The sequence below is a fragment of the Centroberyx affinis genome, unplaced genomic scaffold, assembly GCF_046629955.1.
Source record: "Centroberyx affinis isolate AG114_WGS23_722 - 3 ecotype Tasmania unplaced genomic scaffold, CSIRO-AGI_Caff_v1 ptg004514l_1, whole genome shotgun sequence".
Lineage (NCBI taxonomy): Eukaryota > Metazoa > Chordata > Actinopteri > Beryciformes > Berycidae > Centroberyx > Centroberyx affinis.
The window spans coordinates 8779-32340 of record NW_027282159.1 but is presented as its reverse complement, the minus strand read 5'-3'; the positions used below and the strand labels follow the sequence as shown (position 1 = coordinate 32340).

Here is a 23562-nt window from a genome sequence, read left to right as displayed (position 1 = left end):
TAAAAGGTTAAGGTGACTTCGGGGGATTCGGCGAGGCGGGGAGTGTGCAAAGTTCACGTTGGAGAGTTTTTGTCAGCGCCGCTGATGGCATAATAAAAGTTCACACTTTATTAACACAGAGCATGCACACTTTCATTAGCGCACGGGTATTTTTTAATTGTGTTTCACAAGTCTAATCCTTATAATTAAACCATCGCAAGACAAGCTGTGCACCATGTTTTCTCATCAGGGAAAGACTTTGTTAATCAAATTACTGTTCCTTAGCGTTGGTGCAGTTGCTTTGCCTAGTGCGTAACAATCTTTCTACAAAGGCAATGTTACGAATACACAGGATCTGATGCATAGAACTTGAATGGATAGAACGGTCTACTGTTTGTCATGGTAATTTGGCTAGTATAGCATAAAATGGCGACTATGGAATTTTAATGGTTAATTGCTATGGTGACAAGTCTGGGCATTAATACTGCATTCCATTAGAAGCTGGAAGTCGATAGTTCCCAGTTGGTATTACCGACTTCTGATCTAAATGCGTTCCAGTGCATCTGCTCGGGAAAATGTGGATGCAACAGCCTTTGCCCACTATCGCTAACATTAGCTATCTGACGATGCCCTAGCTCTAACGTTGGTCGTGGAAGACTAATATCTAGTAACAAAGCACAAGTCAACTGAATTACATTACAAATGGAAACTACAAAGTTGTTACAAGTTTTCATAACACAAAAACTACATATCAAGTAAAATCAAGTTTTATTAATAAGTACAAATTGATGCAAAGGGAATTCAGTTTACTTTTTGCCATGTGCTCCTGTGACGCCAGCTGTGTTTATGTCGGACTGCATGGGATCTCAAGTCATTTTTCTCAGCGTTTCGAATCTGTATATTTGGACTGCAGGGATATCTAAAAGGACTACAAATTGAGAACAAAGAGCTACACTTCACTCTGTGACATGCTGGGTGCCACCAGAATGGTGCAGCACAGGTGTTCTGCATACTATTGATTACACTGCTGGGACTCTTGTATATCCTTGCCCAGTTCATTGTGTGTATTGTATGCCCTGAAGAAGGTCTACTTGACCGACAGCTTGGTTTATTAAAGAAACTTGCATGGACCTAAGTGTGCAGAATTTTTGCTCTTCCACTCCACAATGTGCTAGAGGTTTTTTTGATCTCTAGCACCTTAGCATAAGACAGTAGTCGAGTGTGCAGTGATTTTCCTACAGACTCAGAGTTTCGGGTACAAATGCAGCATAAGGCGGTAAATTCTGTCACTGTGCAGATGTCTGTGGCACATTGGAGTGCTCAGCACGCTGTCAAAACTAAACTGAAAGCTAACGTTAGCGACAAAGCTAACATAGCTTTATCAAAGACTGTACTTCTCTCGCCAGCTCTTCTAGTCAACACTAGCATGTTAACAATCCATGGAAGCAAGGAGACAGAGAAGCTCCTTTGATCCTTGCTGCAAAACGTCTCACCTCAGCAACTTGCCGTATGTCGTTTTGTACAGAAGCTAGCCCAACGGTACGCATAAAAATGGCTGCCGCTCCAACCATCTTGGAACGGGAATGACCGTTCTATCCATTCAGATTCTGTGATCTGTGACTATCCCTTGTGCTATTTCGGGAAAGCAGCTATATAGAAACCTAGCTTGGATGTAAGAGCGGTGAGGGACAGCAGGTGTCATTGAGTTTATCAAGTGAGCGTCTCTCATTAGAGATGCTTGGTTGAAAACGGCCCACCACACTTTCCAGAAGCCTCAACAGGCAGTCGTGGCATCCTGGTGTTTCATAGCGTACTTTGAACGACACAAGCATAGAGGGGAAAAAATGCTGAATATTTTGAGTTAGGATGTGATGAGCGCATCATGCCGTCTCGGAGATTTCAACCTCGGTGAGGACAGATGGAGATGGTTTGTCATTAACTTCATTCATTTCCCCACCAATCCATTTCACAGAAATTCCACAGCCGTACATGGGAATTAGAGGCACAGATCCCCTCGCTCATTACTGCCATGGCAGCGCGCTCCCTCTGTGTTGTGTGTGAGTTATTGTGGTGATGCTCCGCTCATCATGGTTATGGCAACGCACCTAAGGGAGGAGCTGTGTGTTCACTCTGGTTAATGAGACGCCTTCCAGTGAGCCTCTGCTTCAGCGCTTTGTGGCGATGGACGACTGCTCTTCTCTTCTCTTCTCTTCTCTTCTTCCTATCCATCCATTCCAACCGTTCTCTCCATCTACATCTCTCCATTTTACCCTCCGAGCCAGGGGAGCCAGCACAGAGACATCAGCATAAATAAGGCATGAAGCGGTGTACCATTACCACACACACACACACACACACACACACACACACACACACAGCATTGACATCACCGCACTCTTCCAATAGAAGGAGGGGAGCGCAGGGCAAGGGTTCCCTGGGGAGGATGTTCATGTTTTCTTTGAAGGAGGGGGACGCCAAGAAACCCGACAAAACAATTCAGAAGTCTGGGAATGAGTTCAGCACACACAAGTCAAGAAGTCATGAGAGAGAGAGGGAGAGAGAGAGAGATTGGGTGGGCTCTAAACATTGTTTCAATGATGCTGATAAATCTTTAACCCCTGGTTAAAAATTATGATTGTAAGATAGTAAAATAAAGAAAAAAAAGCCATTGTAATGAACACTAAATAATTGACGGGATAATTATCTGTCTCAGTCTGTATACTCAAAGAAATGAAGGATTTTTAAACTGCTACAGCATACAGTAGCCCAACTGTCAGGCCATCATGAATATTTCACGTTATTGAAAGCACCTCTGGATGACTATGGCCTGTTTTGCTGTAATGTTGTGAATATTTTACTTTACGGAACACAGCCTTGCTTGCTTGTAATTCTGTTAATATTTCACTAGAATGAATACCTGCCTTGAACATTATGACTTGCTTGGTTGAAATGCTGTAAATATTTTACTTTACTCAGTAGACCTTCAAAAGAAAATGAAATGAAAAAAAAAAAAAAAAAAAAACTATGCTGATTACACCCCTGGGTGGCTAGACTGTTGTGAGCACCTCAGCTTATGAAATGCACAGCCTGACTTGCTTGGCTGCAGCAGAAGTAATGACAAAAACTGTGGGAGAAGAAGATGAATTTCCTTACAAAAAGATGTTGCTATGCCATTAAAGCAGTGATGCTGAGGCAGCTCTTGTGCACTATTGCCCATCATAGCTGCGTTTGTGAAGCTGGTACCAGAAAATGTTTGGTGTTTTTACTTGATAACTGACTAAAACAATTCATCAATTATCAAAATTATAATTGATAAATTTTCTGTTGATCAACTAATCAATTAATCGACTAATCGTTTTTCTACCACAGATAAAATGTAAGCATTTTGAGCTGTAATTGAAACATATAGTAAAATAAACAACAACTAATGATTGATATCTCATTTCTTTGAAGGGAATTCTTTCATATGGACAGACTTAAGCTCTGCTGGGAGAGAAAATATAAAAAGCACCAATTTCTGTTTGAGGCCCAACCCGAAATAAAACACCAGCTGAGCTCCAGTAAATGTTCTCTCATGTTTTATAAAGACCTCTGATATCTGCCATGTCCTTGTAGGAGAAAAAAACATGATGGTGCGGTTGTTGAGGCTTCAGCAGCAAAAGCAGGTCCCATCTGAACTGACAACTGAGGACATGACTGAAATCTCTCAGGGAGCGGTGAGACTAACTGAGACACATACAGACAGTCCACCGAGAAATCTACATCAGTAAAGGTTGTTTTGGACAAGATCTCCATCACCATCTGACCTGAGAAGGTTCTGTCCATTCTAGCTAAAGTCAGAGAGCAGCTCATCCCAGAACTCCTGTAGTGGAAGAACTAAACCGATTTGGACCAGAGCTGCTGACTGCTGTAGTTGATGTGACAGTGGGGGGAAATCTGTGTCATGTTTGAGCCATCGAAAGTCACAGAAGTGCCTGCTGTCATCGCTGAGGGGATTTCAGTGAACAGCAAAGAGGCAGGAGGAACTGCTCACATCATCATAAATAGCGGTATAAGATACTGCACTTTAGAAAAACTCAACTATCAATACATATGACAATTTGTTCACCATTTCAGAAAGAATCATTGCTTCTGTTCATCTTTATCTTGATCTAGATGTTTCCACCCAGCCAGCTGTAGAGGATGCAGCCGGGACCTCCAGCAGTGCTGATGGAGGTTTAACTGAGGAGCTCACCCTGTCCTCTTTTGGTTTCAGATGTCAGCACACCCAAGAAGAAGACAGTCTGACGCCTCCTGTACAGCCTGCTGTGTGCCAAAGGACACAGACACGGACTAAAATTCTCATTCAAGTAGTAACTTGAATGTTGCATAGCAGTCTGTGTTACTATCAGTTACTGTATGGGTTGTACTGTATATGTCAGGCATTGCTTACATATGGTTAGTATTAAGATGTATTGTTTCACACAAACTGGGAGCACACAGAGAAACATGGAGACAAGCTCTCTCTCTCTCAAACACTTACACAAGCACACATAGTGAAATGAAGCAGAGTTATCCAGGTGGCAGTAGATGCTGGTGCAGCAGATACAGATGCCAGATTTTAAGGTGTGACTTCTTACACCTGAAATTTTACACCACTGAATGTGTGTTTGAAATAGCTGTCAAGTGTCAACTTTCTCTTTCTATATATCTATATATATATCTGTTTCAAACCAGTGGGACAGGTAGGTTGTAACCCTTGGAATATTTCACCTTACTGAATGCATGCACATCCTTGTTTAATCTTGTGAATATCTCACCTAACTGAATGTACCACGGGAGCAAATTAATGAATACAATGCTACTTGACTGTAATGTTGTGAATAATTCACTATACTGAAGGCAGAGCTGGAATAATGACCTGCTGCTTGGCAAGGAGCTTAAAGGAAACATTGAAGTCACAGGCTGACAGGCTGCCATGCTAGAAACAGAGGATCAGTGCAAGAGCATCAGCTGTGCCAACCTGGTTGGCAGGTCTTCAAGAAACAATAGCCTGGGCTCTTAGACCAAACAAGGCCAGCCCGGGCTATTTCATGTCACTCAGCGGCCTGGTTTCCACAGGGCTGAACAGGAAGAGACGGAGCTTGTTTTCATTATTCATGCCACTCAGGTTTGTGATCTCTTTCTCTCAAAGCATCTTATAGCCAGAGGAGATGATTTGTCAACAAGCTATAGTTGTATAGTTATAGTGGCTACCTTAAACAGAATGTGATTGTTTTGTCATGTTTGTGCCAACAAAAACATGACATTTCTTTTAATCTTTGTCATCTTTGGTCGAGTGAACTTGAATAAAATCGTCACAAAGGAAGGAACCAGGCTGTCAGTCGAGAGGCATTCTGCAGCCAAATAGGCTTGTTTCAAGGAAGAATGCACAATCACCTGGCTGGCTGCCTGGTACATGAGCATTTACAGCATGAAATTAGAGATGCAGCCAAGTACAGTGCAAGATAAACAGTGGCACAGATCAGCATGTTACCACACGACATGAGGCTGTTTGGTGTTTCATGAGGTAGACTGAGACACAGATCAATATGGTGCAAAATGCCATGGGGAATCAAAGTAGTACTAGTATCCAGGCTGTAGGTCATCGCCTGTTGTCGGCCTGGCAGGCTGGTGTGTGGTTAATATGTGTGAGACAGGGAGTTAATGTTCTGGCTGCTGTCATATTACTCACCTGTAAAGAACAGACAGGCACTGCAGAGAGGGAGCAGCAGTCATCTCCACATGACTCCTCACAGCAGTGTCATATCAGGTGAACACATGGTGTGGCAACATGAATACTGTGGCAGATAATGCGGACCGCAATGCTGCTGTGACTGGGTAAAAACAGTGTAGGTTGTGGGAGTTTTTGAGATAATTCTGAATAAATAGAATGAAAAACTATGGGTAATACATTTGCATTATTTTTCTCTCTGACTATCCCCAACTTGGGCTGGGAGTGTTTCTAAAATGTGGCCACCCTCTTTAACCACTCGTCTTTTTATAGCTTTTGTTGCAAATGTGGCAATATTGCACCGTCCACAGTTTACATGGGCAAAAAGCTCTTGGGTGTAGCCGTTCCAATTTCGAGTCAGGAAAGAGTCGATGCCCGGCACACTGGTTTCTATCATCTGAATACGTTTGTCTGGCTCCCAACTGGCACCTCCACCACAATTAGTTAAAACTTTCCACAGTGAGGGATAATGAGTGAGCAGAAAGAGGAGTGTGGGCTGTGGAAATAACATTTTGTACTCCAGTGTGTATCTTTGTCCTCTCTCTGCTGAATGTTTAATGCTGTTTTTATTCTGTAGCTTGGGCTCAGTGCATCAGTAGTTCCCGAGCACTAATGCTGTTATTATTATGTTGCCACTATCAGAAGATGCAACACTGAGTGAGGAGGCAATTGCTAGAAACAGGTTTGCAGAGACTATCAGTAAAAAAATGAACTCTTTTCCTGTGACGAATTAACTGGAATAGCAAGAATGGAGGTTAGAGGCTCCACAAAGCATGGCTAGTGACACTGGTGATTTGAAACCAGTTAAATTTGTGCTTTGGGCTTCAATCTATCTTTACATTGCTTTCTTCTCTGTAATCTTATGTTGAACAATTGCTCCAAATGACTAAATGAAGTCTTCCCCTGAAACAATTGAAAAGGAGAAGAAAAAAAGAAACTGACTTTAGCCAAAGGTCTTTTACTGTTGGGAAATCACATAGGATGGTGAGGAGGTAAGTATGTGAGGAAGTACTGTATGTAAATAAGTAGTGAACTATGTAGAGTGAGTGAGTGAGTGAGTGAATAAGTATGTGAGTGACTGAGTGAATAAGTATGCAAGTGAATTAGTGACTGAGTGAATAAATATGTGAGTGACTGAGTGAGTGAGTGAATAAGTATGTAAATGAATGCATAAGTATGTAAGTGAGTGAATAAGTATGTGAGTGACTGAGTGAATAAGTATGTGAGTGACTGAGTGAATAAGTATGTAAGTGACTGAGTGAACAAGTATGTAAGTGACTGAGTGAATAAGTATGTAAGTGAGTTAGTGACTGAGTGAGTAGTGACTGAGTGAATAAGTATGTAAGTGAGTGAATGCATTAGTATGTATGTGAGTGAATAAGTGTGAGTGAGTGAATAAGTATCTGAGTAAGTACTGAGTGAATAAGTATGTAAGTGAGCGAGTGAATAATTGTGATTAAATGAGTGTCAGTGAACGAGTGAGTGAGTGAGTGAGGAAACAAGTAAGCGAGTGAGTGAGCGAGAGAGTAAATATCACTTCACCAATCTCACTGCTTGAAAAACAAGTCGTTTTGTTAAAATCCTGACGGAACAGCATTTTATTAAAATCCCTGATGGAAGGCTTTCATTATCTCACTCCGTCGGCTGGCACACCGGCTCACAAGGCGAGAGAGAGAAGTCTCTGCGAATCCTGTGTTTCACATGAGTGAACTCAGCCAATCTTTCTGTTGTATTAAGCCAAATGAGAGAGCGCTTTAAAGACAGAAGATGAGTCAGACGATGCTGTGGGGCTGAGGGGGGGGTGATGGGAGAAAAGATGAGAGAGTTGGGAGGAGAAATCGGGGTGTAACAGAAAAGAGGAGCACACCAGAGGCTTGAGGCATCGGCCTATCTCTGATCCACTTTCCCTGCTCCACGGTTAGATCGAATGAGTTGGAGAGCAGCTGAGCCTTCTGCGACAGCCTTTATTTATGGCACGCTGTCGCCTGCCATGAAAACATCATTATTAGCTGATGGATGGGACCGGAGAGTGTGCAAATATTCTTTTAATTGCTCACGGGCTGCAGCAGTAATCACCAGGGCTTAAAGTGCAATGCATGAATAGAGCAGTAATCAGGGAAAAGGGGATTGGATTTAAAAATCAGTTGATGAAAATGTGGGGTGTGGAATTGCTATGGGAGGAATTGTCAGGATTAGGTTTGTGAGCTATGTGTTCTGCGGCTCGGTCTGCGATGGAGACTCAGTTCCTTCATTTGCATCAGACAAGAAAAGTCTGGTAACATCAGCTATTGTTGTCTGTAAGTGTGCTAGGGCCGGTTCTCTTCAAATAAACGAGAACCAACACTTAACTCGACCGCTATCACATCTTCAGGCTTTGCCTCTCAAAGGAGAAATGTCACAGTTTCATCCTGAGCTTGATATCGAATTCGGATCACAGTTGGCCTTTGGTATCAAATAATTCAATCTCTAAAATCAAAATGAGTAAGAGACTGAATTGGCTCGCTACAATTTACTCAGTACACATTAACACATGGTCCTATGTAGGTCACTGGGTAGCACATGTGAAGACTTTGATTAACACTGCAGTTGCAATGCTAAAAATGTATGCAGTCATTAAGTTGTGAGATACTTTGGATACATGCGTCCATTAAATTAGCATTCAAACTAGACTAATATCAAATTGAATATTGTACTAATAAGGAAGGGAAAATGTCCTCATTAGTTTCCTTCATTACCTGCATGGCCCACTTCCCTGTTGAGATCAGCACTGTGATTCACAGGCACACACTGCGGCCCCGAGGTGGCCAGCATCAGCAGGCTTGTGGCTCGCCTCCGACTCCGATAATAGTCCATTCTTTCTCTCTGCACCAGATAATAACCTTCACCATGCAGCTCCATGATGATAGCTATTGCACATGAGTCATGGATGAGTGGCCGTTTATGTTATGCCATCTATCTCGGACACACACACACACACACGCACATACAAATGCACAAATGATGCACTCGCACATAAGCAGACACACAACATCATTCACTTACACGCACACACAGGGAGACATACATTCATGTAATGGAAATAACGGGAAACAGGAACAAGGATAATGTTCTGGCGAATGCATACACAGTGCCATACACTAGACAGAATTGCCCACTGAGATACATCAGTTTACATTATGATGACAGTGAGGAAAGAGGAAATATATAGGAGAAAATCTATGAAGCCAATGTACTATCCACAGGAAAAGAGTGGGATTTCTTTGGCAGGCATTTCACATGTACCGGAGATTAAAATGATTTATGTTTTTATGATGTGATGTATCAACATATATATATATAGCACTTCCACTTGTCTTGTCCTGCTGAAGCTGGTTTACAGTCTCTCATGCCTAACATCAGTGCTGTGTGTGGTTAACAGGTCTAGATGCCAGGCTAGGCCTCTCTCTGTACGTTTTTCACTTTATTTTCCTAGTGAATGAGTGTATTCATTTAATATTCAAGGCAAGGGAATCATAACCTAATTTGTATTTTAAATCACATTTATATCTGTGTTTTTCACATTCATCCACAGTGCAATCGTTCTCAGCTTGTTTGCAGTATTGCTCTAGGTATTGCGAATCTCTCGTCTAGCAGTGTGGTATGCATGCCCAAATGCAGGGAATGTAGTGTACGTGCGGCATAATCCACAGATGGAGCTTAATCAGCTACAATAAAATGTGTTTAAATAGAAGCTGAGATATTAGTGCAATGTAAAACGCAGAACACAACGCAGTTACTAACACATTTTTGGTAGTCTGATACATGTAAAAAGCAACACATTACATCTAAGTGAGATCAAGTGGGGATAAAGAGAGGATCACACATTTGAACCATTTCTCATTAGAGCCATTTATTCAGTGATGAAAGAGGGAGCCATAGAAAATGTCATTAATCCATGAACTAGCAATATCACCGGAATGCTAATTCAGAGCGGTGAAAGCATAAAGCAGCTTCAAATGATATCATCTGCGCTTTTCACCAGACCAAAATACCAAAAGAATGTTTTCTGACAGTTGGGCTTTAGAAATGTGTTCGCACAGACAGAGAACCCTAAGCTCCATTTCTTCTCTAATGACACTTGATTTCCATCCAATTTTTGTCCATTTTCTTTCATTTTTTTTCTTTTGTACACTGCTGCGCATTTCAACAATGTGATGCGTAATGAAAGTGCTGGGAGAGGCATTTTGAAAAAAAAATACATATATTTGGTCCATTTTCTTCAAAAGGCTTCCAGGATCCGGTCCAGAAGCTATTCGCTGACAGCCATTTTTAATCCCTCGATTAAAACGCAGAAAAGCTTATCTCATAAAAACAGACACTCGAATCAATCACTCGATCTGCCGCTAGCTCTCTGGAAAATATTAAAATAGAAGAAAAAGAGACTGTGCTTCCTTCTCCTAAATTGCTTGAAAAATCAGCTCTTGGTTGTACTGCAGGAGCAGGGGAATAATTTGACTCCCATAATTTGCCCGCTGCGACGGGACATTTGGCAAGATGTTTAGTGACTGCAGATGGAAGATTGCATGAAAAACATGTAAGTTCTGAGTAATAACCCAGCGGTAAGTAAGACCGGGGTTAATCCAATCCTCTGCCGCTGAGCTGCCAGGGACCTTGTGGACATTCATGCACCCACAGCGTCAACATCACAGCAGTTCACACAATAGATAGATCCAGTCAAGCTATCTGAACTGTATACTGAACCTAAAAAGCTCATACAACTGTACTTCATGAATCAGTTAGATAACTGCCAGATAACAAGAGATCTACAGCATTCAGCCATGCTTCTGGCTTTCGTTACAGAAAGATTTTCATTCAGCACACAGCACGCATATATCACTGTTGAGCCCATAATCACAGTTAAGCACGACTTCTATAATGATGATGGTGGTCCTTTGGTCATATAATCCAGTTCTGCACTGCAGAATTGGTCAGCAATACAGCTGTTCAGTGCCAGATTGAAGACAATCTTGTCTGAACACATGTAAAAATTAATTAAACAGATTTTCATCAGGTTGTAGCTGCTCAGGATGGAGCTGGGCAGTGTGTGTTGGTCAGTGCTGGTGGAGTGTGTGGGTGTATCTACACACACAGGATTAGCCCCCATGAGACGCTAGATGGCGCTGAGATTGGACGTGCAAGCATGTATATATGTACTGTTGCTCTATGCCACTCCAATAATACATGGGAACCTTTTAAAATACTGGTGTATGATTGGTGCATAGGCCCTGAGGCGGCCAACATGAATATCATGGAATATAATTATTGTCTACTACTGCATACAATTCTGTAACCATAATGAGGGCTATTACAGCTGAAACGTGTTTTTAACATTAAAGTTTGTCTGCTGTGCTCCAAGACTAGCTGAATTATTTAATTGTTTTCCAGGTTACTGTTCACTCTGAGCCTCGTCTGCTGCAGGATGATCCCTCTTTGATAGCAGTCTTAGAAATGCCATCTTGACAGTCGGCTTATCAACTTGAAGGGTGCATTTGATTTCTGTTCCGGTCTGGTCTGGTCCGGTCCGGTCGGTCACAGGTCCCTGTTGAGCCGGAGCTTCTTGTCCCTGATGTGCTGCAGGAGGATCTTCCCTCTCTGCTCTACGGCGCGGATGAGAGGCCTCAGACCACCGGCCCCGCCTTGGCTATTCCAGAATTCCCTGTCCGTGTAAAGGGAGCGCAGAAGAAGACTCTCCAGACAGCCCGACTGGAGCACCGATACGGCTTTCTGTGGAAACCTGACAGGAGAAACAACATTAGAAAGTGCTGAAATATTTTTAAAATCAAGGACCCCTAATTTAGTCCACATTAGGGCCACGGACCCCCATTTGATGAGATTTTGTCTCTTGGACGCAAAGCTGAGAATATTTTTATGGTCAGATATGATTTTGTCCAGAATTCCATGACTGTCTGTATTGTAGGTAGAGAGATAACAGTGAAACTATGATCAAAACAGTCATTCTTCTACATTCTCTAATTGTGTTAACGTCTTGTAAATGAAATAATGGTGATGTTTAACAATTCAGCAATTTGCTGGGGACCCCCTGGAGCGCCCTCAAAGACCCTGGTGGTCCCCGGACCCCACGTTGAGAACCACTGGTCTAAAAAGTAAGTCCGGTGTAAGAGTGGGTTGCATAAAAAGTAGTTAAAATCTTTTGCACCAAAAATCATTGTTATGACTCTATGACATGCTCCTTGTAAATATTTGGATTCATTATTATCAGCATGAGGTTCAGGGATGGCTCCTTTTCAGCTCATGTCAACAAAGGGTGAGTCAACACTCCCATGGAAGAAGAAGTCAAGAATGACTGTTTAATTATAAATAAATAAATAGATAACTTTACATAAAAGCACTCCAAAAGGCTGTTTTACTGAAAAAAAATCTACACAAGCACTGAAGCACAGTAAAGTAAATTGAAATGAGTCACTTTCCACCTCTGCAAAATAACCATTTTTCCATTTATTTGGCTTCATGTTACCCTGTGAAGAGCAATAATGTAAGATTTTAACATTCTATTTCTATTCTGTTTCAAGTCTGGGCTTAAGATATTTAAGACCATTTTATGGAACGGCTTAGTAATCCTAAGTGACAGACAATGGGGAATTTCTATCAGACCTGATTCATTCAGCATATTGAATAGCAGGCTAATTGAATGCACACTAATCTAATCAGCCAGACATTGTAACAAAATCCTAACAAGCCTCCACTGGACGTTTCTGCGGTGCTGATTTGAAAGCTGTCCACCGGGGGAAATATGTTATTAGATGTGTTTTTTTTATTTTCTACTGAAACTTTTCCTTAAATCTATGTTTTCTAAACCGTAGGCTGTGACCCAAAATGAGTTTCTGACGTCATTTGATGTGTTTTATTGAGCACCGGGTGCCAGGATGAAGGCAAAAAATAGCTCCAATTTGCATCTCCAGCCTTAAATGAGTAGTTTCTACTCACTCATCTATGCCCTCAACCAGTCTGAAGTTGAGGTTGTCGGTGGGTTGGTGCGGCCTGCCTGCGTTGTCTATGAACACCAGTCTGGATGGATCTGCCTTCCTCACCTAGACAGGGAGAGAATAGAGGTGACACGAAAAAAGTATTTATTTTTAATCACTTTTTGTGCAGTAAAGTGGTTCAAACGCCCTGTCTGAGTCACAAGATATTGTTCATCTTATTGACTTTTATTCATCATTGTTAGAGATGGAGCTCGTAATGCTATTTTGTAAAGTGATGAATATGTAAATAAACACTGTTCCGGCTCCCACTGAACACCTCATCTTGTTTGGGATGGTTACTGCCGGAGGAGGTAATGATACCTTTGGAGATTAAACACTTTCCCTGTAGTTCTGCCATTTGAATGCAGTGATAATGTCACCGGCGGAGACCTTTGAGTCAGCCATACAATACTGTGATTGCACACTAGGACATTTACTACCAGGAGTCTGTGAAGAGGCTTTAACAGTCAGACAAAATTCATACGCAACATAATCAACTCCTACTCAGAGCCATCTGCCAGCCTGAAAGCTTATTAATTAGATATGACAAAACCATACATCAACACTGTGGGGAATATATTTGTGGCTATTATGTGATATAAATAGAGAGTCGTTTTCCTGTGTTGCTGTGGAACAATGTCGGCGTCGAAATGTTGCGTAACAAAAAAAACAACAACAACACGGCAGCCTGCGTGTTGTTTTCCTTTTTCATCACCTCACTGCCAGTCATCTGATGAATGGCAATATGATAATGACAGAAAACAGTAACCTTGAATAATGTTGAAATTATTCGACAATTTGACGAGGCAGAAGAAAAAGTATTTTCACCACATCACAAACACTTTAATCAAAGCACAGATCAATAAACTTGTCCTCTGATGCACAAAAATCCATCAATCAAACACAGACACGCCCCAAAGTGCAGCTTTTCAGAAAATAAATCACTTTGATAATGGTAAAAAGAGAAAAACTACACTACAAATTTCACATGACATTACTGCTGGCTGTGATATTTACCAGGATGTGGACCAGCACCAGCTGCTTGGTGTTGCGACACTTGGCGTGCAGCAGGTTCTCCACGCAGGTTTCTGAGGGATCGGGTCTGAAACCGCAGCAATACCTGTCTAGTCGGTCATTCACCTGCAGGAACAGAGACAAAGAAAAGACCTTCACAGATATGGCAATACAAAGTCAACAGAATAAGCAGTGGTACAGCGAGGCAGAGCTGGTCTTTGTTGCTGTGTGATGAATAAACATCAGAAAAATTAATATGAGGCGAAACAGCAGACTTTCACCTTTTGATTATGGGTCTTTATTCACTTCCAAGATAACAAGCACACCTGCAAAAAGGCTGGGGTGTGTGTGTCATTTTGAAATCACAAGGATATCAACTTAATGTAAGAGGAAATTATTTTTTAAATTATAAAGGATAAACTGAATTCATATGCACACTTCATAGCCACAACTCATTTAAATTAGGGAGCATTTTTACACAGAATAGCATAGGAAAAAATCTGATGATCTCAGGTCATGGCTGTTTTGCAGAAATCCCACTCTACAAGTACAGCTGCTCAAGAGATATTTAATACCATTGATAAGTCTGAGGTGTTGTGGTATTAAATCCCTGAATCACATCCATATACTGCATAAGCCATTGTGATCTCTATGTATGGCCATTAGATAAATAGGTTAAATTAAGGTTTATTTATATAAAGTGTTGAATGAGATCTCAAGCCAAAAGAACATCAGTGCAATCATTCGCCTATAGCAGGAACATTAGCATTAAATATTTTATTCATACTATTCCCATAATGCCACATGCTTTTCCCAGCAATAAGATGCTTTACCATTTTAACAGCTCATTGGCTGTGGCTGTCATTTTATGATAATCACCTGTCAATTTATTACAATCACCTGTCAATTTATTACAATCACCTGTCATTTTCCTACCAATATGGTGTGGTGATGTAACACAATACTATGAAAAATAGGTTCAAAGCAGTACCACTCCATATGCGGGTGGTTCATCAATTGTACAATCAAGAATTGATAATTACAATCAAATTTACCTTACAGGGAGGCTTGGGCTGTATCAGAAACACTAGTTAAAAGTGAGAAATCTTCCACTTACTAACAGAACAACGAATAGAAATGAACCATGCTGCTGTAGAAAGTCAGAAACCATAACAACCACTCGTTCTCCCATCCAGGAGCTGAGGAACTCATAAACAACATGTGAGGATCTTCTAGGTGTGAGAGTCATGTGATTTACTCCATGGTGTTAAAGTGTGAGACGGACACAGCGAGAGACAAACAGACACGACCTTGATGAGATGTGCCCTCAGGTCAACTGTGTGTGTGTGTGTGTGTGTGTGTATATTTGTGAGCGTTTGTGTATTTGCTTTGTGTGTGCTTGAGTGTGTGTAATGTGTGCATCTGCTCACATGCGCATGGCCGTGTGACTTACACAACCCTGGTGCCGTCAGGTCAAAGGTGTCTGAGTGTGTGTGTGTGTGTGTGTGTGTGTGAGAGAGAGAGAGAGAGAGAGAATGCGTTCCATGCTCTTCTCTGCAGTAAAGCCGCACCAGCCCTGTTTCTTCTCACTCCTATGGCGCTTTCAGGAGATTTCACACCATGCTGGCACATTTAACTCTCACACTAGAATACAATGATTTTGAGTTTGGTCCAAGAGCCTTCTGGAGACTGAGCCAATATTGACATACGCTCCCACCACACAGCACCGAGCCTCAGGCAGAAGACAAGGCTGTGGTCAGAATCAACACACAATTCAAGCGGAACAAATTGAGCGCTGGGTGGTTTTTGGTGAGACTGTTAAGCTGAAATTCCTATCTGAGTCTTAAGTCTACACATTCAGTGCGATATGGGCCACCTAACATGGATCTATCCATTCATTCATGGTAATACCAAACATTAAGATCCCTGTGAGAATGTGTATTAGCTTTCCTTGTTTCAGAACCCTGGCTTGTGTTAAAGTGGCAATCCACGAGATCTATGGTTTTTTATTTTTTTTATTTAGCCTCCATCTTTGTCACTAGGCGCTCATTGCTGTGGTGTTTCTGCACTGCACTTCCCAGAGATCACCTACGTATGTAATAGAAAACACCAAACTATCTGATATGTTGCTTATATATGTTTTCTATAAAGATAGTTGACCCTATTTTTCAAACTTTTTGTGTCAAATTTTTAGACTATGACAAGTAGCATTCCAGCGTTATCTGGCTTCAGAATATAAATAGAGCCCCGCACAAGCAATGGAAGGGTGATACACAACTCACTATTTTTCAAGTTGAGCATGCTGCGCTTTGACCGAGTTTTCTTTCCTGCTGCAGCAGAAGAGGAATTGCTAGGTAGCGCTCCGGAGCAGCGCACCTTACATTTTCAAAACCTCCACTCAAATTGTCACCTTATCCACAGCTCCCCTGTTCTCCCCAGGGTGTCCTCCACTGCCACTGTGTGTGTGTGAGTGTGTGTGAGTGTGTGTGTGCCCTTCACACTGCTCTCCCTGCACCTTTGGTGTTGGGTTCCCTGGTATCAGAGCCCAGGGAGGTGTTAAGGGAGCAGGTAGGAACAAGTGTTCAGAGCCCCGCTCATCGGCTCTCAGCAGATCAATAGGAGGCTATTAGAGCTTGGCCCTGTTACAGGGATTGACTTCTGGCAGCGAGGGGGAGAGAGCTGGCTCATGGATTATTCATATTCAACCCCCCACACACTGTAGATGGCTGTTAGATACACATTCCATCTCACCGTGCAGACAGGACAAAGCAGGACAAAATTACTATGGGAGGATGTAAAATCAGCGATGGGGTGCTGTCTCTGCAGTGTAACTGGAGTGAGGTGAGACAGTGACGGGGTGTGATGTGAAAGTCAGGGTGCAATGTCCAGTAATACCCACTGTTAAACTGAGTCTGAAGGAAACACATATGTGCCCACAAATGTATGAATGCAAGGCCAAATGCAGCCGTATACAGTATATTTACTGTGCACATACACAGACACACAGAGACATGCTGGGTCCCTCCTCTGTTTTCACTTCTCAGCAGAATAGTTAGGGGAGGAGGGAGGGGGAGAGGGAGCCAAATATCCAAATAATGGGTTTCTGAAGTTGGAGCAGTCATGCTGAACACGCTCAGAGAAAAGCATGATGATGGCAATATAATATGGGGTTCTCATTTGTTTTTTTTATGGCTTTTCCCACATTTTAAATAAATACATTTGTTTTGTGTTTTTTCTTCCCAGTCACTATTCTGCTGTCACTGCACATTAGTTTTGAAACCTAAAAATCAGTCAAAGCATATAGAATCAACCCTCTATCGTATTGTATTGTTTCATATCGAATTGTATCGTATCGTATCACATTGTATCATATCATATCCTATTCTATTCTATTCTATTCTATTCTATTCTACTCTATTCAGTGCCATTTACCCTTCAGCAGATTCACTGATGTTGACTTTCCCCTGGCTGTAGACGAGAAGAGCTGATATTATTTACACTGTCTCTCTTGCTCTCTCTCACCTTCTCCACTTCGGAATCTGTGATTGTCTATCCTTCACCATTACCATGGCAACCCTGACACGCATATCCATCCATCCATCCATCCATCCACTCATCCACCCATCTATCTATCTATCTATCTATCTATCTATCTATCTATCTATCTATCTATCTATCTATCTATCTATCTATCTATCTTTCTTTCTTTCTTTCTTTCTTTCTTTCTTTCTTTCTTTATCCATTACCTGTAGTGCGAGGGCTCTGCTTCATGCTCTGCATCTTTACCAGGCTGTCATTTAGCACACAAATAACGGCTCTGGCAGAATCATTAGCGACTGACACCTCATAAACGAGCTCTACTCAAATCCAAACACAGACACACATACAGAGACACACACACAGACACACAGACAATCACTCACAGACAAGCACACATGAATATCCAGACCAGAGAGCTGTATTGGATTTTTAATTGAACCGACAGCTCTGCATCCATACCCATAGACACTGGCACTCCAATACGTCCAACACACATACCTACACACACACACACACACACACACACACACACACACACACACATCTAGCGTGTAGGTATTCCTCATTAAGTTTACTCATTAAGTTGAAATAAGCCTGACAGTTTTGTCCTGCTGTAACCTCTGTACCAACAGGTTCATCAGTCAGAAATTAATTATCTGATATCTAATTACGCCCATGAATACTGAAGGGAGAAAGTCAGGCTCTTTTCTGCACCGAGGTCTTTCAATCAAGAGCAGTTTAGTGAGCTCTTCACACAGTTGGAGCCTCACTTTTTACATGCTTGCCGCACTACTGCTGCTCAGTTTCTCCGACCAAAGAACTAACTAGGAGATCCCAACAGCATGACAGAAACACATAGAGGTTACTACTAAAGCGTCTGCCTATAACATAACAAATGTCAATGATGTAATAAAACAACATGATACTGTAGCATTTAACATATTACTTATTTCATTATTGCCAAAAACTGCATTCACCATTATGCCTTTTTGACTTCACCCATTAATTGGATGATGTTTTGTTGACTGTAAAAGAAATCTTTCATTGATGTGGGAAAGATTTCAGGGTGATATTACATTATTGGCTGATGATTGCACTAGTCAGCCAGACGGTTACTGATTCAGCAATGTATGATAATAACTAATCAATAACATATGTTATTGCGTTAATGGAGGAAATGCTATTACATTATCATTTCAAGGTTTTATTACTGTACGTTATTGGCGTTTTACTAAATGATGGGCTTCATTACATCTGGTTTTATTCCATAATGGGCATTTCCCACGTTATAGGCGGTTATTACGCGATAGGCCTGTACAGCATCAGACCCACACACAGATGTAGCCATCGTCTCATTTTTGACGAGCCTGCTGAACTGCTGCTGCACTCTGGCTTCATCCCCATGGGGAATTGTTTGGAAAACCCTCCAGTGCTAAAGCAGAGTGGGAGGACTGCTACAGCGGCTACAACTGTACACTGCTGACGTGTGATCCTGCAGTCTGCATCGGGCCACGAAAAGGCATGCTATTCTGCCTGGTTATGAGAGGATTATACATTAAGGTGAATCTTTGATCTAAATCCAACATTTCATGGCTTGACCTCCAAAGTGTGTGTGTGTGTGTGTGTGTGTGTGTGTGCGTGCGTGCGTGTGTGTGCGTGTGACCAGACGAGTGAGTCATTATCTCCCCGCTGCCCTCCATGACATTGGATGAGTCATTTCCATTCTCTCTCAGTGTGTCTTCCCATTCACTGAGCAAATCAAAGCACAGGTTCATACAGCTGTGTGCTCTGTGTAGCTCCATGATCAATGTGGAGTTAATACAATAATCTTTTCAGCACCTCCGTCTAATGAAGCAGAAATCAGTGGTTCAGGAAAGACTAGCGGAGATTAAAAAAGAGTGAATAAAAAAGATAAAAAAGAAAAAAAAGAGACAGCAATTTGTTTTGTGGGTCAGGCTAAGACTTTCTCTTTTTTTTTTGGCACATTTTACTGGCTGGCTGCACTGCTGCTGCACTATTGCGCCGAACCCTGAAGGAATAGTTTGGAAAGTCATGCCCTGCTAATGGTGGAGACATGCACTTAAGCTGACTGAATGCACTGTACTGTAAATTTAAAACAGCCCGACATCTCACACAATTTCCTCCTTTCATGTAGGAATCCGACAAAAGATTCTCCCCCCTTTACCCGGCCGCACCCAAGTTACCCCACCCTTCCCACGAAGGAAAACACATCTTTCAGACTCTGTCCTTAATAATTAAAAGATTGTGTGTGTGTGTGTTTGTGTGTGTGTGTGTGTGTGTGTGTGCGGTTAAGTCTCTTACCTACAAAATGAAGCCCAACAGAGCAAGAGGGAAAACATTTATTTCCAGTCCAAAGGAAGAGTTAGAAGAGTCTCTTACCTGTAATAAGAAGTCAAAGAGAGCCAGTCTGCCCCACTCTGAGTGGTGGACCCCCACACAGGGCGCTGCCTTCAGGTCTGCCTCCTTCCCACAGTGGACTTGCAGCAGCTCCTGGTACTGGACCCAGCTGAGCGGTACCGAGTTCTGGTCGTTGTCGCTATCGGCCAGGTGCTGAATATCTGGGTCCCACCACACCGCAGGTCTTGGGGTGCCGCTGGTGTACTTATAAGGTAGAATCTCACTGTGAAAAGTCCTTAGGACCGCAGGAAGACTTCTGTTGAGTCCCAGGACCCGGTCCAGGTGGAAGGCGAACACCTCAAACCAGTCGTCAGGCCGTTTGACCAGGGAGCAGCGCCCCTGCTGGCAGCGCTCACTGTGGGTTGCTGGAGCTCCGTGCCCAGGTGCATTCTGGGGCGAGTGCATCTTCAGAGGCCCCGTGGACGTCGGAGGAGGAGGACCATCCAGCGCTACCTGGAGCACCCGCCCATGCGCGGGCACCCTGGCCTTGCTGACCACCTCGCCCCCAGCGAGGAGCTCCATCTTCTGGGCGTCGTCCTCACTGAGCCAGGGAGGAGGCTGGAGGTCTGGACTCATCCTAATTCTCCTCTGGTCACTGTCTGGGAAATCCTGCTCTCTAAAGCTCTGACACCAGCGGCTGTCGTCTTTCAAAGCCTCGTTATGGTCCGACGGGCCGGGATTCTTTTTCTTTTCCAAGAGATTATGGTGTTTTTTGAGATCCCTGGAGGGCTTTTTCACAGCCTGCTGCTCCTTACTGACTTTGTCAGGTTTCCCAGAGTGCTTTGTTGCATGTCTGTGTTTTTCTGAAGCTTGTTTATGTTCAGCTAGCTTTGTGCTTGTATGCCTGCCATCTACTTGTGTGTCTGCATGCCTGTTTGCGTGCCTATTTGCCCATCTGCTTGCCTGTCTGTCTGTACCTCTTCTGTCACTTATTTGGGTATCTGCTGGAGAAGGGAGATGGGGTGTGGACCAGCTCTTTTCAAGATGAATGTGTGTCTTTGCAGTGGGCTCTACCACAGCAGTGTGGTTGCTTAGCTTAATTCTATGCTTCGGCCCTGTGTTGTTGACTGTAAACTGAGGGAGATGGGGATGGAGATGACTGGTTGGACGCTGGCTGGCGCCTGGCATCTCTTTCCTTTTGGAGGCAATGCCTTTGCCTTTGTGTTTATTCTTGTGTGAGCCTGCGTGACTTCTCTCTTTGATGCTGTTTGTGTCCATGCCAGCGGCGTTCCCCCGAGGTTGAGGTGGCTTGTCCACCATCATTAAAAGTTTTGTCGGCTCTTTTCTATAGCTGCTCCTCCAGGCCCCGCTGTGGATGTTAGGGAGGAGCAGAGGACTGAGCGGCTGCTGGAAGGCAGCAGTCGGAGGGGGCTCCATGACCCTGACCCTGGGTGGGACGCCCCCGGCGGAGCTCAGCGCTCGGGACGGCAGCCGGTCGATGTCGGACGGCGGTGAAGGGAGGGGGAGAGTGATCATCATCACAGAAATTGTGAGGAACAGGAGAATGAGGGGGGAGAGGAGGAGCAGCCATCTTTGACCGCAGCAGAGTTTTGACCACACTCTCCAGGCCTGGGAAAAGTAATGGACAGAAAGAGAGAGGGAGAGAGAGAGAGAGAGAGAGAGAGAGAGAGAAAGAAAGAAAGAAAGAGAGATTGAGAGAGAAAAACACTTAAGTTAGTGGGAGACCAACAGAGCCATGATTATAATGGAGAAGTGCCATAAATTGCAAAGATAGCATTTGCACTGTAAACTGAATGGAGCGTTCAAATTCCTGCGGGGGCTTACCAAAGGGAGAGTTGAGATCTCTTAGCTCCCGGCATGTGGAAAGCAAATGTACATGATTCACAGTCTGTGCAATTACAAGTGAGAAGAGAAAGGCACCAGAGAAAATAAATTGCGCTTTGGCAAGTTATTCTGCTGTGTGATATCATGATAGTGATGTGTGACCTTTCGAGTCTGCATTACCTAAAATGGAAATGAGAGAGAGAGAGAGGGGGAGATGGAGATGGAGAGAGAAGCGGAAAACAGCAGGTAGAGGGAATGCGGTGACAAAGAGAGAGGAGAGCTAAAACATATGCATCCTCTTTACGCCACGCAAATCTGAATATGCAAGCCGGAGAATATACAGCTTGTGTCAGCCGCGTCTGTGTTTCCAGTAGCTTACAGCAGAATTGGACTTATCCAGCTGAGACCAATACGATTGTGGCACCCTCATATTTCAGCGCTTCCTTCTGCACGCAAGGCAAGGCAAGGCAAGGCAAGGCAAGGCAAGGCAAGGGACAGTCATACTTCACACAATATGCTGTCGCTGCCTGCTATGGCTTACTGTATTCTCACTGAAGGCGCTGTGAAAAATGATTTTCCAATAGCTGTGGCATACAAAGTGCTATAGCCTTGTGTTTACTGTGGAGTGAGACTGTGTGCCATGCTATACGTTCCTTTCATTTGATGCCATTAAATAGAGGTAGCTCGATTAAGTGTTATAAAATGGTATCTCTATGAAACTGACATCCTGATAATAAAAGCAAAATAAAGCCTTCAGAAGATTTGCTGTACAGTAAACCAGTGTTTGTGCTGGAGGAAGCTTCTGTAACAACTTAGACTATGTGATAAGAAACATCTGAACGGACACAACTATGGAATTGTTTTAGGAAAGGTGGCAGCTCCTCTGCTGACAAGGTGCTGCTTGTTTAGTGGCAGGATAAACAGTGATAAAGGAACGCAGCAGTATATAATTTGATAAGGAAAAAGATACACCACATATCCCAATTTAATCATGAATCTTCCTTTCATTCGTAAAAAATTGAATTATGCCCAAACAGCATGAGCCAAACTGAAATGTTGAACCAAACAGTGTAAGCTCTGTCTGGATGCCCCACTTTTTCATCCTCACCTATAAGTAATTCCATAGGTGAAAAACTGCCGTTTTCATTTCTCACCAGGTTGACCTAGATATCTGCTGCCTCTCCACTCTGCCCCTGACTGCTCTCTCTCCCTCCCTCTTGCCTTCCCTCCCTGTCTCTCCTCCTCCTGCCTTTCCCTCTCCCCCTCTCCTCCATTCAGGGGAATACTGAGTGAAGGAATGTTTCAGACCCTTGAGATGTCTTCCCCATCTTGGAGCCATTTACGACATTCCCAGACCCCCTCCACCTGTGAAAGGATCCCATTATTCTTCCCTGGACTGGAATGTCCTGAACCTGGTCCTTGGGCTGGCAGCTTAAGTGCCCAGGAGCTCCCCAACAGCATGACCCACAGTATATACCATCGCTTACCAGAGACTTACTGTAGGTGCCAGACTCGCATACAGATTGAGCCATTGTAGAAGTCTAATTTTTGACATGCTGGCTGAATTGCTGCTGCACTGCTGCTCCGTCCCCAAGGGGAGTTGTTTGAAACGTGCTGCAGTCCTAATGCAGGATAGCACACGGTGTGGGGACTTGTAGCATGGCTGCTACCAGAAGGTATGTAATGAATACTAATTTCAAAGTAGGTCCGTACGCAGAAATATGCTTCTAAAGGTTTATTCTGTGCAAACAAATGTTTCAACCTGAATTGGTCTTTGTCAGGTGTGCTAATTACCCCCGCAGTGCCATCAATACAGGATTGACTGACAAAAAAAATAATAATAATAAAGTCAAGTCAAAAGTCTGAGGTCCATAAGTCAACACTATATAGTCCAAAGTGTTTGGAGAGTATATATCCAGTGGACCTCCACACTGCATTTTACCACTGAGTCTGATTTCATCAAAAATTGACTGGTTTGCTTTACAGTACAAAGGGAGATTGCTGCATGGCACAAAACAGGAAGAAGGCCACTGTTCCTCCAGTGCAAATGGA

At 43.1% G+C, this 23562-nt stretch overlaps 1 protein-coding gene across 1 annotated transcript; it reads right to left on the bottom strand.

Moving 5' to 3' along the window:
- Positions 1 to 11299: 11299 nt before the first annotated feature.
- Positions 11300 to 21201, bottom strand: gask1a (golgi associated kinase 1A). Its single transcript, XM_071544293.1, has 5 exons — positions 20847 to 21201; positions 19708 to 20483; positions 13771 to 13893; positions 12716 to 12819; positions 11300 to 11504 (listed from the first exon to the last, which is right to left on the bottom strand). Exons 1-5 carry the CDS (start codon positions 21199 to 21201, stop codon positions 11300 to 11302), a joined length of 1563 nt encoding a protein of 520 aa, XP_071400394.1.
- Between the last annotated feature and the right edge of the window lie 2361 nt (positions 21202 to 23562).